This window comes from Bombyx mori, chromosome 16 (genome assembly GCF_030269925.1).
Source record: "Bombyx mori chromosome 16, ASM3026992v2".
NCBI lineage: Eukaryota > Metazoa > Arthropoda > Insecta > Lepidoptera > Bombycidae > Bombyx > Bombyx mori.
The window spans coordinates 4,630,684-4,651,329 of NC_085122.1; the positions used below are offsets into that span (position 1 = coordinate 4,630,684).

The 20,646-nt window shown below is 36.7% G+C and overlaps 3 protein-coding genes across 3 annotated transcripts in view; 1 reads left to right on the forward strand and 2 right to left on the reverse strand.

Annotated features, from left to right (window-relative positions):
- Positions 1–20,646, forward strand: part of LOC101741968 (flotillin-2) — a 436,009-nt gene that overhangs the window by 24,763 nt on the left and 390,600 nt on the right. The gene's annotated exons all lie outside the window — the stretch shown is intronic.
- Positions 1,132–7,529, reverse strand: LOC110385688 (glucose dehydrogenase [FAD, quinone]). Its single transcript, XM_021349853.3, has 5 exons — positions 7,158–7,529; positions 5,938–6,165; positions 5,493–5,625; positions 3,895–4,014; positions 1,132–3,589 (listed from the first exon to the last, which is right to left on the reverse strand). Exons 1-5 carry the CDS (start codon positions 7,405–7,407, stop codon positions 2,308–2,310), a joined length of 2,013 nt encoding a protein of 670 aa, XP_021205528.2. The 5' UTR covers positions 7,408–7,529; the 3' UTR covers positions 1,132–2,307.
- On the reverse strand, positions 10,397–19,215 carry LOC110384739 (glucose dehydrogenase [FAD, quinone]). Its single transcript, XM_021349855.3, has 5 exons — positions 18,757–19,215; positions 16,706–16,933; positions 14,002–14,134; positions 12,868–12,987; positions 10,397–11,998 (listed from the first exon to the last, which is right to left on the reverse strand). The coding sequence occupies exons 1-5, from the start codon at positions 18,989–18,991 to the stop codon at positions 10,741–10,743; spliced, it is 1,974 nt and encodes a 657-aa protein (XP_021205530.1). The 5' UTR covers positions 18,992–19,215; the 3' UTR covers positions 10,397–10,740.

Genomic DNA, 20,646 nt, shown 5'->3' on the forward strand with positions numbered 1-20,646 from the left:
ACATAATCCCATTGCTATAGAAATTTTGGAGCTTCTGATCAAAATACCGCGACAATTTGTTTTGGCAGTCCTCTCGTGATGTTAACCTGACACTGCCTAAAGAATTCTGAAGAGACCGAAACAGGTGGAAAGCTGAAGGTGCAAGGACAGGACCATACGGAAGATGCATTAACACCTCCCAGCCAAGCTCTCTTAATTTTTGCTGAGTGGTTAAAGATGTGTGAGGTCTAGCGTTATCATGATGAAAAACCGCACCCCTTCTGTTGATTAATTCCGGCCGCTTTCTCTCAACTTCTTGCTTTAATCTCATCAGTTGTTCGCAGTAGAGTACAGAATCGATGGTCCTGCCTGGTAGTAACAGCTCATAATTAAGAATGCCCTTCCAATCGCACCACACACACAGCATCACCTTGTTGCAAGTTAACCCGGGTTTCACCACAGTCTGTGAAGCCTGACCGGCCTTTGACCATGACCTTTTTCACACGTTCTTGTTGTACGTTTTTATTTATTTATTGCTTAGATGGGTGGACGAGCTCACAGCCCACCTGGTGTTAAGTGGTTACTGGAACCCATAGACATCCACAACGTAAATGCGCCACGCACCTTGAGATACAAGTTCTAAGGTCTCAAGTATAGTTACAACGGCTGCCCCACCCTTCAAACCGAAACGAATTACTGCTTCACGGCAGAAATAGGCAGGGTGGTGGTACCCACCCGCGCGGACAGTTATCAGCTTTTTCAAAAATGGTTCGGTTTTATTACGTCGTAATAAAGAATCACAAATGAGTACACGGTTCATTAGGTTTCTTTCAGTGAGCTCGTGTGGCACCCAAATATTGAGTTTTATGTGTACTCAGTTTTTTTCAAATGCGCCAAAACTGTTTTGTGGTCAATTGCTCAGCTACGTCGTAAGTACTGATATGCCGATCTTACTCCACTTTTTCAAAAATAGCATCCTTTTTATCCGCAATAGGGCGACCAGAGCGACTGACATCAAAATTTCCGGGTTTAATTTTTTTTTTTTTTTGCGTTGCATTTTTACGTTTTTTGTAGTAAAATTTTAAAATGTATCGAATTTCTTCATTAGATTCACTCATCTTGACAGTACGAAAAATAAATAAAAATCACACATTTTTCTAATTTCAATTTGGAATTATCTTCTTTACAATTTAAACTTTTATTGATACTAAAACCAGCCAGATACAAATAGTATAACCAAAGAGATTTTATTACAAGATCATACATACTATTTGTTATGCGAAAAACTTTTTCCCCAACCTATTATTTGTGAAGTACATACATAAAAAAATGGTATTTGCTTTTATTTACCTACCTATTGTAGTAACTCTATACACATTATTAATTTTTCAATCCCTCCCCCTTGCGTCGTATTCCATACTGCTGAGGGACGGGACCACCCTTAAAGTTTACAGTAACATACACGCTGTAAGCCTCGTTATCGAACGATTCAGGAAAGAGAAAATTAACGAGTATTTCCTGGTAAAATTGAGCCACGTCAGCATCATAACTTGATAATTTTTAAATGAACTTGTTTAATAGAAGTTAATGGCAATGACGATGCTATGCCTTAAACATTCAAAACCTAAATGTATTTCGTATTTATGTAGACCTTCCCGGGCGCTTTTAAATCGTCAAGAATTTGCTACTGATTCTAAAAGCAGCTTCACACCTGAGAAGGCAAGAAACTTAGGGCTTGCTCTTATCTAAATATCATAATGATGTCCGTCCGACACTAGAATTCGCAATATATCAGATTGAACGATATTAATAATTATTACATCATTTGACCAATTTACCTTAATTAATATCCTTTATGATTTATGTAATTGTAAGCTCTGTATTTTTGTTTTGAATGTATTTTTAACTCGCGGCGCTAATACAATTCGCAACATATTATATTCAACGGGATTAAACGAATAATTACACTGTTTTAGTGATTTACCCTAATTATTTATTTATTATATATAAATATATTATATTAAATTAATGTATTATTTATGTCTAACGCCCTCGTAAATTCTATATCTTTGTTTTGCGTGTATTCTTGATACGCTTTTACTAGCTTTTCCTGAAAGTATATTCTTGTAATTTTCAATAATGTACAATTTATTTTAAAATATTTTATAATCAAATAAAAAATATTATAATAAACAAAATCCCTATTTAAAAAGTGAACGTAGATGACTGGTAACCAAGTAACTTTTTTAAAAACTTAATTTCCTTATAATATAAAATAAATATAATTTGGCGCGTTCGTAAAATATGCATAACCCGAAATGAATTAATTTATGAATAGGAAATGTAATTAGGTAGCATTGATGCCCATGTAGCTTTGATCATATCAGCAGCTTTTTCAGCGATCATCATCGTGGGTGCATGTGTATGAGCAGATATAGTTCGTGGTATGACTCCTGAATCTACGACCCGCAGTTTTTCGATCCCATATACTCTTAGTTCTGGGTCTACAACTGCTAATGGATCATTGTTTGGTCCCATTCGACACGTCGCAATCTGGTGGTGCAAAGTAGCAGTGAGGGTGCGAATAGCGCATTCCCAGTACTCATCTGAATCAAACGGTATGTGTCGGCAAGTTGGATAGGACGCTTTGTGTACTTTTGCACCAAACTTCTGGAAAGGGAATGTTGCCGCCATAGCCTGTACGTATCGTATCCCAGCAATAATTGTTACTACATCCTTCGAATGAGTTAAATAATTTCCATACATCCGGGGATGACTAAATGGGTTTTTATTTTTAAGCTCTATTCCCCCAAATGAAACTGGGTGTAGCAACAAAATAAAAGCACTCCAAGTATCTCTTGCGACTCTATCTATTGATCCAAAAGCCTCATCTATAACTGCATCCCTAATTCTCATTCCTCTTCGAATTGCTCTACTGCCTCCAGGCCCACCATCTGACAGTATAGATCCACCGATACTGATTAGTTCAATATCGGGTATAGGATCTGGATCGTTGGAGATCGGAGTTTTGATATAACCGATTCCTTCCACGCCACCCGGAGATGATAGTGTACTATCACCATTCTTTAACCACTGCAGTATAGGTCGCACTCTTAACATTTTGCTTTCGTGCAAGCTGACATCGGTTGTGTTGAGTTCAAATATAAGTCCCGGGAAACAAATATGATCGTATAGCATTTTACCAACTGGCAGATCTTTGAGAACCGGTATGCCCATTGAATTTAAGTGTTTTTTAGGCCCCACGCCGGATAACATAAGTAGCTGAGGAGACGCTATGGGACCGGCTGATAGAATTACTTCTTTTCGTGCTAGTACAGTGTGTTTTAATCTGTTTCGTACGTATTCGACTCCATAGGCTGTCTTAGTTCGAGCATCTATGAGTATTTTAGTGACGTATGTGTCCGGCAAGATGTGTAAGTTTTGTCGCTTCTTCTGTCTATGCAGGAATACTTTCGCAGCACTTTGTCGGTGTCCTTTGGTTGTTATAGCTTGCACATAACCGAATCCTAATTGGTGCGGTGAATTGTAATCAATTGTTGGATGTCCAAAGATTCTACCGGCCTCTAAAAATGCTTTGATGAGCTTAGTCCTGAAAATTATAAATAAATTTACAAAAATACGTGGAATATAAACATCGAATTTTGAAATAGTTAGGTTTATTTGTTTGTATTTTGTACGAATCATACTAATGTGATTCTAAACAAAGTTTCCAGTCCCCATTATTAGTAGAACCGTTAAAATTGTTACACAGTGTCATGATAATAGCCGGTATTTAATTTTATACTGTCTATTTCTGTCTCACATATAAATGATAAAATCATTTTAACCTATGGTATCGAATAAATAGGAAATATTAAACTGGACGTACTTTTTAGTGAATTATTAATGTACTACCTGATCGGTACAAATTCCACAGGGTTTTCCCCATTACGATTCCTTGTTGGATCTTTTTCATAACCATTGAGTCTAGCGTTTTCAGATTTTTTGTAATATTCCAAAACTTCACGGTACGACCTGTTAAAACATACAAATTTACTGTCAATTGCATAGAAAAAATCTATTGATAAGGCCTTACCAAAGCCTTGATGTATACAAATTGTCACGTAATTTACGTATCTCTATATATAAAAATAAACTGCTGTTCGTTAGTCTCGCTAAAACTCGAGAACGGCTGGACCGATTTGGCTAATTTTGATCTTGAATTATTCGTGAAAGTCCAGGGATGGTTCGAAAGGTGAGAAAATATAAAAAAGCTTGGAATTATATAAAAACAAACAATTTTGTTTTTCCTTTGATGTGTCCCCTTGATGTGTCTTTTATTTATCGATTGAGGCACTACGAAGTCTGCCGGGTCAGCTAGTCTCTTATAAAAATTTTACCTCTCCGCACGCCGCGGCCGTTTCGCCCCCTTGAAATACACTGTTTTTAAGATTTGCCTAATGTTGCCATGTAACCATACAATAACAGTTACAATCGTGCACACAACATGGCCCGTAGTGGGTTTGACCAACGTTGGCAATATAATACCTTTTTTGACATAAAACAATCATAGTTTTGTTACTTTGTCCAAAATATTCACACATAATCTCTTTTCGTTTATAGTTCTATATATTGTTGAAAAATGTATCAAGATCGATTACAGCTGCTTGGAATGTGTAAATGGAGAAACAGAACCCTCAGACGCAGCTCACTGAGTTTCTCGCCGGATCTTCTCAGTGGATCGCGTTTCCGATCCGGTGGTAGATTCTGCGATGCATTACTCTTGCTGGGGCTTGTGTTGGCGACGTCCACAGGTTAAAGCCCCGCGAGCTAACCTACTCGTCCGGTTACGCACCCTTGGTTACCAGCTCAGGTAGAAAAAAAAGAGAAATAGCAAGAGGCAAAGAACGACTTGGATTTATACTATTTAGGAACATGACCAAAAAGCAAACCTCGAAAAGCAAGGAAACAAAAAACAACGAAAATTAATGAAATGTTCTGTAAATGAGTTATGTAAAGGTCTTAAGTGAAAAGTAATACTCGTAATTCTACTAAAAAATCTAAGATACAAATATTACAAGGTATATCAACAATCTATACTAATACAAATAGAGCTACAGTGGTTTTTACGGATATTCCGTTATAACTACTGAACCATGCATCCGAACGACTTGAAACTTGGTCTCCATGTAGAAAATACATGTACTTAATGGATAGGCTAATATTTATAAGAGTGTTGGACTCCCTATACCAGTTACGGGGGTGTCAATGATGAGAATCTTTGTGGGGATGAGAAATAATAATGCTAATTTTAAATGCTACGCGAAGCGGACGGGTACAGCTAATATAAATATAAACACAGTCATGCTAATTAAAATAGCATCTTCACTAATTTTAGGATTTTTTATCGTCCCAAGATAAACACTTGCATCACTAAAGAAATCAAAACGTTCTGCATATAAATAAATAAAAATATTATTAAACATTAAAATAAATTAAAATTATTTTCAAACCATCCATAATTCCCTGCGGCCGCGATCCTGTCCCAGTCTTGTGGTCTACCCCGCGTGTATATCATGTAGTTGATGACGCTGCTACCCCCGACCGCCTTCCCGCGCGGCCAAAAACAACGACCGTTGATCATACCTGAGGATTCAGATCTATTATTTATAAACACTTTTAGCGTGAGTCGGTATTTGTGATACAGAAAATTACTCTAGTACTATTGTATAATAACCTGATTTAGTGATACTGAAGTGAATTTTGGTGTGGTGGAAGTTTTGAACCGTAGGAAAACTATAACTATAAACTTGCAACGCAATTTTGTTCGTTCTCATGTAAAAAGTTGGAAAGATACAATAACGTTTTGATTTTTACGCCTTTAATACCATACCACACAATATCAATAGAGCAAAAATGTATATAAAGATGTCTAATTGAAGATCGAGACGATTTTACCTTTACAAACTCCAGGTTGGGGTTCCATGTAGTACTGCCAGGCATATTCTGTTGATTGAAAATATGGTGCCATAATTGGAATGTCAGTTAATATCATTTCTGGCTTCCCGGCCTCTATAAGCAAGACCGTGGTGTTCTTATCCTCTGTTAGTCTAGAAGCTAAAACGGAGCCCGCTGAGCCCGCCCCTATGATTACGAAATCGTATTCATGATAAGGGCTGTGCAGTCCTGAAAAATAAAAAATGATTTACGTGACATTCAGTTAGAAATAACGGATGCGCCAAAACTATTGGAAACATGAGCTTTGAAAATTCGGGTATTTCACAGTTTTTGGTGTTCCTTGACGAGAATAGTCATTTGGAAAAATTTCCGGTATTGAGACGCGCTTAGCAGTTTTCCATTTAATTTAAGTAAGAAAAAAAGAGCAAATCATTATAGCGATTCAAGTATCGTGTATTTCTGGATAATTAATATAATAACACGTTATTTAGCAACTACCATTAGGTTTCCGCAAGAAATAGCTTGTCAGGAAAATAACAGTTGGAGTATTAAGAAACGCACTGAATTACGCAATCATGTTATAGAATATCAGAGTGCGAAAACTATATCGTAATCGATCTGAATGTAATTCATCCGATTTTTGATCAAACATTGGTATTTTTTATTCGCGACACCAACTGTTCATCATGGCCTAAAAGATGAGACGCTTTCTGTTATCGCGTCAAACGATACGTTTATGCTCAAATCCCGCAGGCGAGTACCATGTGTCCTAGTTTAATAAAAATAAAATCGTCAAAAACAATATAAAATCAATTTCTAGTAGTAAATAGGGCGTTATGATTTAGCTTGCGCGGGTCTGTACTACCATTCTGCTTATTTCTGCCACGAAACATTCGAGTTCGAAGGCTCGGACAGCTACTACAGAGTACTGGTAGTTTATTTGTAAATCCAAAATAATTTAGCACATCTTAAAAATTTAATAATTGTTTGCCCACATTAAAATCAAGTGATTATTGATTATTGTTATTATAGTATATATAATTGAAACTATTATAGTGCAAGGAAATTGAAATTCAATCAAATATAATAGTGATATTATATCTGATCTTGTTGGTACCAGCATCTTAATGTGAAGCATAAATGCGTTCCCCGTCGGAAGGGTGGGACCGCCAGCAAAAACGACAAAATTAACATTCAATATTCACATAAAAAAAGCTTACCTCCAGGCAGCGGATACGAATCTCTCAAAAAGTCAAAAATGTCTCCAGAATTTTTCGGTACATAATTAGGGGCCGCTGTTTTCATAATCAAATCTATAATCGGACTCTGGGGATACGAAAACGATCTTCCCTCTTTGTGATAATGATTTTCCGGCAAGTCATCGTAATATTCAATGTCGTAGTCTTCTTCAAATGCTCTAATTCCAATCATAATTAAGAACATTAAAAACGTGGTAAGTATTTGTAACATGTTTTTACACGAACTGCCGCGATCGGTGTTGTTCCTGCGAAGTCTTGTTATACAGTGGCTAGGAACCGCAACGGGAACGCGTTGAGAATTTAGACTGTCTGTGTAATATCACGCTACGGTTAAAGTGATAAATTAACAATTATTAATATAGTAGCTGTACTTGCAACATTGCGTAATTTAACATTTATACATAACTAATTGACCCGGCAGACTTCGTAGTGCCTCAATCGATAAATAAAGGACCTAAACTTTTGTATAAAATAAACACATCAAAGGAAAAACAAAATTATTATTTTTATTTAATTCAGAGCATTTTCATATTTATCTACCTTTTAAACCTTCTCTGGACTTCCACAAATAGTTCAAGACCAAAATTTGCGAAATCGGTCCAGTTGTTCTCGAGTTTTAGCGAGACTAACGAACAGCAATTCATTTTTATATATATAGATAGAAGATAAATTCAGGTATCAGTGAGAAAGAATAGTCAAGAAAATCATACCACAAACTAACGCTAATAGCCCATTTAACCTTTAACATGGCCTTCATATGTAAAGTTATTTTTGTAGTTAGTTTATCTGATAATAGACAGAAATAATGAAAAAAAAAATTACATTTCTTCACCACCAGAGCAGATAGAAGACTAGTATACAATCTTTTATTAGATAGACGGAAGAGCGAGCTCTCGGCGCACCTGGTGTGAAGTGCTTTTCTGAATACATACAAAGTAAATAAAGTCATTCAACTTGATATTAGAAGTTGAAGTATTGTTACGCCGGCAAGAGTAACGCCATCTATCGGGGAATAGTCGAACGAATATCGAAGGATCTAGTAACATCTAGAACGCTCGAGAAGTACACCGCCATCTATTGTCAGATAGCGGAAACACAATACTCGAAATGTGTGGAATATTCTCGATAATTCTAGAGATGTGGTATCGGCTATAAAAGCGTTGCAGATATGGCACGCAGTCAGTTAGTAATCGGAACTACTCGAAGCGAAACAGCGAACGGATCACCTGAAGCGAAGCGGAAGAAGCGATTCGAGAATTTTAAAGTGTTTGTGAAGTGTTTTAAGTGTTCTAAGTGTTGAATACAGTTTTTAATTTGTACTTCGGTAGAATTTTATTTATCCCGAACCCCAGCGCGTAGCAGTATTATATTACGGCTGTTTTATCATCTTCTTGCCTATGAGGTTGAACGAGCTCATGGCCCGTGGTGTTAAGTGGTGACCGACAGACATCGATAGCGTTATTGCTGCCACCCAGCTTAAGACATGAGATCTGAGTCTCAGTTTTACTGTACGATGGCGGCCCCATACTTCAAATCGAAACGCATTACGGCTTCACGGCAGAAATAGGCAGGGTGATGGTACCTACATGTGTGGGCTCAGAAGACGCCTTGCCACGAGTTATTACGCAAATTAGAGTTCGTTTTACGTTACACGATGTTATTCATGTACCATAGGGGTCATTCGTGAATATTTGTAAAGTACATACATTAAAAAAATGGTATTTGCTTTTATTTACCTACCTATCGTAGTAACATCTATACATATTATTCAATCCCCATCCACTTGCGTCGCATTCCTCACTGCTGAGGATCATGACCACCCTTTTGTATCACCTTCGCACGCTTGATCTTTAATCAAGTCGATTTAAATAACCTATCATTAAAATTATTTATATATTTATTTAAGTCACCTAATATATATACATATAAAGCATATTTTAATTATGAATGCAGTTAAAATCAAATTACCTCGATCGGCTATTAAAGAATTACGATGCAGTAATTTGCTAGTGCTAGATATTTCCGTTGGGATATAAAACAAATGGGTGAAATTTAATAAAGGCGTTAAAACACAGCTTGATCGTTTTCATGGCCTTGGCTATAAGCAATTATGACGTGTATTGCTAGTTTTTAGTATTATTAGTATTTACGAGCGTATTGTGACCCTGCACGACTAGATGCAATACTCCTGGTTGTTACTGCCCGTGAGGACTCACAAGACCTCCAGTAAATACGGAGATTGTAATTTTGCGGGTCTGATTCATATTACACGATGTTTTTTTTTTAATGCTTAGATGGGTGGACGAGTTCACAGCCCACCTGGTGTTAAGTGGTTACTGGAGCCCATATACATCTACAACGTAAATGCGCCACCCACCTTGAGATATAAGTTTTAAGATCTCAGTATAGTTACGACGGCTGCCCTACCATTCAGACCGAAACGCATTACTGCTTCACGGCAGAAATAGGCAGGGCGGTGGTACCTACCCGCGCGGACTCACGGTCGTACCACCATGGAAGTCAGTCTTGAACATTTGTTAAGTACGTATGTCATTAGAAAAAATAGTACCTGGCTTCGCGATTTGAACACCGGCACAGTTGCATCGGTGGATACGAATGCACCGGGCGTTTTATACTTCAGGCCGTGACATTGGTTGATAAGATAAATACGCATACTAACCTATTACGAATGTGTTCCCCAGCAAAATAACAGTACCAAACTCTGTTAAAAACGATCCTTTACTACAAAAATACTTGATTTTTGTATATTTTATTTAATACTTATAATCTAAAAAAAGTTTAAAACAATCAAATTTAAGTTGGAAATACAAAAATCATAAACTCGACTACGTAATTTAACATAACTTCTTGCTTCTTCTTAATGTGGCTTTTGTTTGATAATTTTTCATAGCCACATACCACCGAATTATGACGTTGCGGTTGATTATAATAAATATTTATATAAATGTTAAATTCCATTATCCTGCAAAACGTGCATGATAATTCACACTTAAAACTTTAACCTCTAACTGTGGTATTTTTACACAATAAAAAAAAAATCTGGTCTTCGCTTAGAAGTAATAATTATCAATATTAATATGTAAGAAGGTTCTATACGTAGTTCTTTAGTTGTCTCTTTAAAGGAATCACTTTCATCACTGTCGTCAGACATAATTAATTATAATTAAATAAAATACTTATTAAAATACAGAGCATTTATTATACATTATAAATTATAATTTGCGTAATTACTGGTGGTAGGACCTCTTGTGAGTCCGCGCGGGTAGGTACCACCGCCCTGCCTATTTCTGCCGTGAAGCAGTAATGCGTTTCGGTTTGAAGGGTGGGGCATCCGTTGTAACTATACTGAGATCTTAGAACTTATATCTCAAGGTGGGTGGCGCATTTGCGTTGTAGATGTCCATGGGCTCCAGTAACTACTTAACACCAGGTGGGCTGTGAGCTCGTCCACCCATCTAAGCAATAAAAAAAAATATACCACATAATTATTACTTAAATAAAAAAAAGATAGAGTTTAAACATGTCAAGGATGTGTCCATGTAGCCTTGATCATATCAGCAGCTTTTTCGGCGATCATCATCGCGGGTGCATTTGTATGAGCAGATATAGTTCGTGGTATGACTCCTGAATCTACGACCCGCAGTTTTTCGATCCCATATACTCTTAGTTCTGGGTCTACAACTGCTAATGAATCATTGTTTGGTCCCATTCGACATGTCGCAATCTGGTGGTGCAAAGTAGCAGTGAGGGTGCGAATAGCGCATTCCCAGTACTCATCTGAGTCAAACGGTATGTCACGGCAAGTTGGGTAGGGAGCTTTATGTATTTTTGCACCAAGTTTCTGAAAAGGCGGTGTAGCAACTAAAGCCTGTACATGACGTATTGCAGCTATGAAGGTTGCCACGTCTTTTGGGTGAGTTAAATAATTTCCATACATCCGTGGGTGACTAAATGGATTTTTATTCTTAAGTTCGATTCTTCCAAAGGAAACTGGGTGTAGTAACATGGGAAAAGCACTCCATGTATCTTTAGAGATTCTGTCTATTGATCCAAAAGCCTCATCTATAACTGCATCCCTAATTCTCATTCCTTTTCTTACCGCTTTGCTACCTCCAGGCCCACCATCGACAAGTATATATCCCCCAATGCTGAGCAGTTCGATGTCTGGTATAGGATCCAGATCGTTAGAGACCGGAGTTTTGATATAACCAATTCCTTCCACGCCCCCTGGAGATGACATAACATTGTCACCATTTTTAATCCACTCAATTGCAGATTTAGCATTTAGCATCTTGTTTTCGTTCAAACTGACGTCGGTTGTGTTGAGTTCGAATATAAGAGCGGGGAAAGAAATATGATCGTAAAGCGTTTTTCCAACTGGCAGATCTTTGAGAACTGGTATACCCATTGAAGTTAAATGTTCTTTGGGGCCCACGCCGGATAACATAAGTAGCTGGGGGGATGCTATGGGACCAGCAGATAGAATTACTTCTTTACGTGCTAGTACACTATGTTTTAATCGGTTGCGTACGTATTCGACTCCGTAAGCGGTTTTAGTTTGAGGATTTATCAGTATTTTAGTGACGTATGTGTCCGGCAAGATGTGTAAGTTTTGCCGTGTTTTCTGTCTATGCAGAAATACTTTCGCAGCAGTTTGTCGGTGTCCTTTGGTTATTGTAGTTTGCACATAACCGAATCCTAATTGGTGCGGTGAATTATAATCGATTGTTGGATGTCCAAGGATTCTGCCCGCTTCCAAAAATGCTTCGATAAGTTTGGTTCTGAAATGTAAAAAAACAAGTTGCTGGTCAATTGAAGCCATTCGCCCTCAAAAGAGTATATAAATTACTATAAATGTGATATTAACAGATATCCTCGTAAGAGACAAACTGAAACTACAAGGATTTTCGATCACAAATTTAAGTTTTTTAAACGTGATAACATATCATGTTGAAAATTAGATTTGAAAAGTTTTGTTTGTTTACTAAAAACGACGGTAGCAGTTTCGTTCCGTGACCCTCAAGGACTTGAAAAATGTACGCACAAGAACAAGAGCGAAGTCCTTTCTAAGGTGTCATGAAACGAACTCGATGAACCCAGTGGCTCTGTATTAGGGTTGAATTCAGCACTGCTGCGATTTTTAAACGAAATATCCGAGGCTGTACTTCAATGATGCATCATTAAATAAGTTGCATAATTTTATTACATCTGCACAATGTTTTATGAAGATTTTTATCATATAATTTAAGTTCGTATTAAAAACCAAGTAAATTTTTTTTGTTAACATTGAAATAAATAATTTTTGTGCGAATTACTTGGTTTAATGTATGTTAATCCGTTTTAACATTTGTTTGATCTTATCCCGAAGTTAGTTGAAACACATTAATAAACAATACAATTTGGACCAAGAAGACAAAAATGCAAGGCAAGAAATTAAGTGTAAGTAAGGAGTTTAAACAAATACATAACAGCCAGACAGAAATTATCTTAATAAAGCATAAAAATATAAACTTAGAGTAAATAATTGACCCAAAAAATGAATGGTAGTTACCAGTCGTATTGCTATTGTGGTTTGGCCATTAAAAATGCTGTCGCATTCGATAATATTTAAGAAATGTTATTTAAATATCATGTAAACCCAATATCCTACCTGTATCGTGCAAATTCAACGGGCATTTCTCCGTTGCGATTTCTCGTTGGATCTTTTTCATAGCCGTTTAGATTAGCTCTCTCGCCTTTTTTGTAGTATTCCAAAACATCGCTATAGGACCTGTAAAATAATGACTTTTTAATAAATTTTTAGTTTACTCCATAAGAAAATTGAGAAGTTACCCATATCCTACTGTACTACCACTTTGAAATAAATCTCAAACTTTCAATTGTATTATAGTTCTACATATCTATCGTTGCTTTACCTACCCTTTACGTTTACTTTTACCCGAAACAGATAAATAATTTTAGGCAGAAATAGGCAGGGCAGTGATTCACGTTGTGAAACCGTATTTTTTTTTAAAACCTTACAGGTTTGAATTTAAGGTAGAAAAAAAGGTTGGTCTCCCACAACCTGAATCACGGCAGAGCCTATCACTCGATAAGAGTGGGTCTACCGAGCATCTATTATATATTAGACCATAGATGCATCAGAATAAAAATAGGAACATAAATCTGAAATATAATTAAGCATTTTTTGACGTTCAACAAGTATGTACTACTTTCATTTATGTTGAATAAAAATTTTTTGATTTGATTTGATTTGATTTGACATTCAAGATAAACAGGTTTCAAAACTTAACATTTCAAAAAAGCAAATAATAATAATAAGACCAGTTTTATGATCGAAGTTTTTAGAGCACGTCTCAAAAATGCAACAGTGTGTTTTTATGCAGAATTATATTCGACCTCTGCATAATTTTCTGTATAATATATCTATCTATCTATATAAAAATGAATTGCTGTTCGTTAGTCTCGCTAAAACTCGAGAACGGCTGGACCGATTTGGCTAATTTTGGTCTTAAATTATTTGTGGAAGTCTAGAGAAGGTTTAAAAGGTAGATAAATATAATAATGCTCGAAATTAAATAAAAATCACAATTTTGTTTTCCCTTTTATGTGTCCCCCGTCGGACGGATTCCTTTTGTTTGTTTTAAGTCTATTTTATACAAAAGTTTAGGTCTTTTATTTATCGATTGAGACACTACGAAGTCTGCCGGGTCAGCTAGTCTCTAAATAAAAAGAATATGAACTTTACAATCATTTGGAGATACAAATAAAATAATTTTCAAACCATCCATAATTCCCCGCAGCCGCGATTCTGTCCCATTCTTGTGGTCTACCACGCGTGTATATCATGTAGTTGATGACGCTGCTACCCCCGACAGCCTTCCCGCGCGGCCAAAAACAACGACCGTTGATCATGCCTGAGAATGCAATAAAGTACTTACGATAAAAAACTATTTTATATGCATATCTCGCTCATGCCATTTACAATGTTAAAATATCGCCCGTCCTTTGGCAAACCGTGATTATTGTAACACTTATTCTTGTCTTGTCGAGTTTTTGGTATAATAGTGGGGACAATTTTAGCATTAGGCCGTTGAATCTCGAACGATATATTCATGCATTACTTTCATTTACTTACGAAACGAACTGCCAAATCTACAAAGAAAGTAAAGCTTCGGCCCATAAAAAAATTATAGGAAGTTTGACAAGCAAATACTAGAACAGATGATAGGGCTTATGTTAAGGTAATAAGCACAGGTAATAAGTTAAGGTAAGGTAGAAGTTATGATAATAAAGGAGATCATGAGCGCTGTACGAGGGCGGCACTGAAAATTTCGGGAATTAACCAAGTGACACAACATTACTATTTAAAAATGTATTTATTGCTTTTCGAAGTATTCTCCGCGAAATTTGACACATTTTTCCATACGATGGAACCAATCATTGAAGCAACCATTCCATTCGGAAGTTGGAGTCTTCAAAATGGCCGTTTTGTAGGCGTCCACAGCTTCTTCAGGTGATGAAAATCTCTGTCCACGCAATTTATTCTTTATTTTAGGGAAATTATAGAAATCATTAGGGTCGAGGCTGTACGGCGGATGGTCTAATAATTCTATGTTTTCTTGCTCTAAAAACTCTTTTGTTCTGTGCGCGGTGTGAGAACTCGCATTGTCGTGATGGAGGATGATGCGGCGGTTGCAGTTCTCTTTACGGAGTTCAGAAGCGACTGTGGCAAACAAATGCTAGCATACCATTCTGCATTAACCGTTCTTTGTCCCTCAAGAGGAATAGTCGTAACATGGCCGGTGTTGGAGACAAACGTGGCCACCATTTTTTTTGCAACACTCCGTGAACGAACAATTTTTGTTGGCTTTAACTCATTTTCGAACACCCAAACTCGTGACTGGTTTTTTGTTTCGGGTTCGTACACGTATATCCAGGATTCGTCACCTGATACAATGTTGTATACAGCATTTGAGGATCCTGCGTGGAATCTTTCGAGAGTTCTGACGCACCAAGTAACGCGAGCCGCTTTTTGCTCTTCACAGAGCGAATGCGGTATCCATCGGGAAAACAACTTTTTTACACCTAATTGTTCATGCAAGATTATTTGTATTTGACTCATGCCAATGTCTAAAGTTGTCTGAATTTCGCGGTATGTCACATGCCGATCTTCCTCAATCAGCTTACGCACAGCATCAACGTTTTCTTGGGTGACTGCAGTTTTTGGACGACCTTGACGGGGATCATCACTGAGCTTGACACGTCCACGTTGAAACTTAGCAAACCAGCGATAAATTGTGATTTTGGATGGGGCTTCATCACCAAATGCAGAAATCATCCGGTCAACACACTGTTTTTGTGTTAAACCACTTCGAAAGTCATAATAAATCATCGCTCTTGAATTTTCTCGAGTCAATTCCATTTTCTCAACGACTAAACAAGTTTGACAAAACCTCGTGACAAGACAGAGAATCTTTTTTTAAATAAATAAATGGTATTCGATTTTTAAAACCAAGGAGTTTTCAATTAAAAAGATTTTAATATGACAGGAACAGTGGAAATATTCCATTCCCGATACTTTTAGTGCAGCCTATGTACATCCGAACGTTATGTTAAATTAATCTAACAGACTATTTTTATTTATTCTCTGAAATTTATTTATTTTAAAATTTATTTAGAACTTCAACCGGCTCGTAGGTGTATAGTATTTTATATTTGCCACAAACTCTGGGATTTCAAACGGTTGTATGTATGCAAAGTCTGTAAGCTCGTAATACAACTGGTTCGAAAAAACTTTTACCCACCCAAGACCGATGATCATGGCGTACCTGTTGGTGACTGGTCAACGTCGTCCATGGACATCGATAATGATCACTACATGAAAAAAAATACCAAAAAAAAACCGTAATTTTGTTGCCAATAAGTTAATTCTGCCCATCTAATATATGTGCCGTTCAAATACAAAATAAAAAACGCGACTTTTTTAGCTGGTCGAACTAAAAAGTACACTATATACTTATGGAGAGTTTTTAGATGGAAATGAAGCTTAACTGGTTTTGAATAATAATAATAATAAAAAAAACAGAAAACAGTTTGTTGGTAAGTCACAAGCAGCTAGTTGACTGTTTGGGCTCCAAACCCCAAACGACCCAACTCGCGATGAAGCTCGCTTCGATTGAATTTCAATAGCTTTTAAAAAAACGTTTAATTTTGTCGCCAAGAAGGTACTTCTGCCCTTCTAATATTTATACCATCCAAATCCAAAATAATAATAAAAACGCGATTTTTTAGCTATTCGAACTAAAAAGCACACTAAATATTTATGGAGAGTTTTTACATGAAAATGTAGCTTAACTGGTAGGTAATAAAAATTAAAAAAATCAAATGAGGTATAAAGTAAAGACTCGTTATTAAGCTGGGTTCGGTTGAATTTTAAAATTCAGCACGGCAAATTACTTACGTGACTTACAATCAACTTCACTTACCCGTACAAACTCCAGGTTGGGGTTCCATATAGTACTGCCAGGCATATTCTGTTGATTGAAAATATGGTGCCATAATTGGAATGTCAGTTAATATCATTTCTGGCTTCCCGGCCTCTATAAGCAAGACCGTGGTGTTCTTATCTTCTGTTAGTCTAGAAGCTAAAACAGAGCCTGCTGAGCCCGCCCCTACGATAATGAAGTCATATTCATCATAGGGACTCTGAAGACCTGAAAAAAATAAGAATTTACTTTGTACGATGTTGATATCTTTATTCCTACTAAGGATAGCTCGTGGAGCTTGATTTTAAGTTTGTAATTAAAAAAGTTGAAATTAAAGGATTTTTGAACATAATGTGAAGTGTTTGCTGTCATTCAATTTTATATTTTGGGATCAGTATAGAAAATATATTAAGTGTTTAAAAAAAAAATTCTATTGAAAAACGTAATGTAATTTCACAAAAAACAAATATTTAAAAAATATGTTTGTTTGTATACTTTTATATATATTAAATTATTCAACCTTTAAGTTAAATTAAGGTAGACGACCTTGAGGTCCGTTTTTAATAATAACTTCGCTTTTAGTTATTTGAACTTAAGGTTGACGACCTCGGGTGTAGAGGTTTAGTCTGTTTTGTTGTACTTTTTTAACAGGTATACATTTTGATACATTGTTAATTCATTTTAGTAGTCATTTTATTACATGTAGGTCATTCCCGATCCTGCGGAAGGAATGGAAAGCAGTCGACGTCGCCCAAAACACGTCATCTCGGATCCTCCCGATCCATTGACGGTGCTTCTAGGTACTTCAAGCACCGGTCACCGTTCTCGTCGAACCCGTCGCTTGTGACGAAGGGCTCGACGAGTAAATTAACTCTCAGACACAGCCCACTGAGTTTCTCGCCGGATCTTCTCAGTGGGTCGCGTTTCCGATCCGGTGGTAGATTCTGCGAAGCACGGCTCTTGCTAGGGTTTGTGTTAGCAACGTCGTCAGGTTTGAGCCCCGTGAGCTCACCTACTAGTTAAGGTTACGCTGGAATAACCTCTCAAGGCTACCAGCTTAGGTAGGGAAAAAAATATGTAGGTTCAGTACATGTATATAAATATATTTATGTTGTATGTACTCATGATAATTCACATCGTGTACATCATGTACGTGTACATAGTGTAATAAAAATCAAACCCGCAAAATTATAATTTGCGTAATTACTGGTGGTAGGACCTTTTGTGAGTCCGCACGGGTAGGTACCACCACCCCGCCTATTTCTGCCGTGAAGCAGTAATGCGTTTCGGTTTGAAGGCAGGCGTTGTAACTATGAACTTGAGACCTTAGATCTTATATCTCAAGGTGGGTGGCGCTATTACGTCGTAGAAGTCTATGGGTTCCAGTAATCACTAAACACCAGGTGGGCTGTGAGCTCGTCCACCCACCTAAGCAATAATTAAAAAAAAATGTAATTCTAGTCAATATAAAATCAATTTTAGACGCGACATCACGATTTCGAATTGGGGAAGTGAAATATTTCTGAACTGACCTTTGAATTGACAATTTGTCGCACATACAAATTATGTAAAATGAATAATAGTTTAAAAAAACTAACAAAATACGCTTTTATAGAAAATCCAACTAAAAAATAGAAAATAAATTTTAATGAATTTCAATTAAAAATAGTGTAAGAAAAAATGATTTTATTGTAAAAAGAGCGTGGGGTGCTTTTCAGGATATTATCAAAATAACCCTTTCTACTCATATCTGTTCATAAAATATAACTACTGATATCCCGCACCCCACGCTTTTTTCACCAAACTAAAATATTTCGCATTAATAACAGAAGATACCTAAAAACGATGTAAAAGACAGCTTTAAGTCAGGATGTGATTATTCTTGAAACAACTTTTACGATTTGTCGGTAAAAACAGGTACTACTATCGTTCATCGCAGAATATAATTTACTTGAGTATTCTTACGGTATATCTTAATAATGAATACATAGAATAAGAATATATAATATGTCAATTAAAATACTGATCAGATTCAAACAAAAACTACATACCTGCGGGCAGTGGGTATGAATCTCTCAAAAAATCAAAAATGTCTTCAGAATTTTTCGGCACGTAATTAGGAGCGTATGATTTCAAAACTGCGTCAATGATCGGACTCTGTGGATACGATCTACCCTGTTCACGAAATTGATCACTATCGTGTTCGTAATCATCGCCATACTCGTAGTCATGAAACGCTGTAGTGCTAATTAAAACACTTAAAAATGAAATATAATTCAGTAACATTTTTTACTACCTGTCAGACCCGTGTTGATCTAACGAAGTCTGAATACACAGTGATCCGTAATAGAATTATGAACCGAAGGTATCTCAAGTCAATCTTTGTTACAAAACAAAAAAAAAACAAGAGGATATATCATTCACAATGTTTTTATTAATTACTAAGATGGGTAAACGAGCCCACCTGGTGTTAAGTGGTTACAGGGACCTATACGCATCAACAATGTAAATGGGGTTATCTACCGTGAGACTTGAGTTTTAAGTCTCACTAATGTGATCGAAAAAAATTGTTTTAATCAATAATGATGAGATCATCTTCGGCTTGGTCATCTGGGACAAAACGGATGAAGTTAAAGACCATAACCATTTTTTTATTTATTGCTTAGATGGGTGGACGAGCTCACAGCCCACCTGGTTTTAAGTGGTTACTGGAGCCCATAGACATCCACAACGTAAATGCGCCACCCACCTTGAGATATAATTTCTAAGGTCTTACGTATAGTTACAACGGCTGCCCCACCCTTCAAACCGAAACGCATTACTGCTTCACGGCAGAAATAGGCAGGGTGGTGGTACCTACCCGAACGGACTCACAAGAGGTCCTACCACCAGTAAAAATCTAGTCCCTAAATTGGTAGGGGACGCCTCGGATGTTCGTTAATTTTTTCCGCTACCTAATCGTTGGTAGCCTAGTGGCTAGTACAACTACGCGCGGACTGATAGGATAGCTCGCGGGGCTCAATCTGGGAGGACTTGCTAATACTAGCGCTAGCAAGAGCAATGAATCTACTACCGGATTGGAATCGCGACCCACTGAGAAGATCTGGCGAGAAATCTATGGGCTGTGTCTGTGGGCTAAGGTGACGGGTGCTGGGAGTACCTAGAAGCACCGTAAATGTATCGGAAGGATCCGCTATGTCATTTTTATGGCTCTTGTGTGTATGAAGTGATGGATCTTGATAAACAAAACATTATTATATTTTTTTTCTTCTTGAAGGATAATAATAAAATAATAAATATGAATTCCTTATACTCGTAATATAAAATATAATAAATGTTCCTGATAAATAAATACAAAATGAGTATGAAAAAAAGACAAGACAAGGCAAATCGATGTTCGAGATGTTTTCACATTCAATGTGTATGTTGCGATGATATTTGATTATGAAACTTTTTTACCATTTAAAGAAAAGATCAATTTAATTTTTGTTGGACAACGCCACAACCTGTTAATGTTTCGCGGCAAAAATAATCAAGATGGTAATGCTGACCTGTGCGGGCTTCCAATACATACCAATGTTTTTGTATATTACAGGAAGGAAATGCTAACTATGACGTTATTGCAAGTAAAGTTGTCAGTTATTTAGAGTGCGTTTCACAAAAGAAATGTCGCAGACTCGGCGGTATGGTCATACGATGGAATGTTGCTAACCTCGACTGATTTATCTGGGAGTTATTTCATAAAATTTCAAAATGTAATTCATTTTTTTATTTAATTCTTTAACTTTTAGTACATTGATACTCATAACATAATAAATTGTATCTAGCTTTTAACAACCTTAGAAGGTATCCGAAAAACCGATCTCTAAATGATTGCTTCATGTCTGGATGCACAATATTTAGAGCTTCGAATATACCAACGTACTTGTAGGTCTCACATT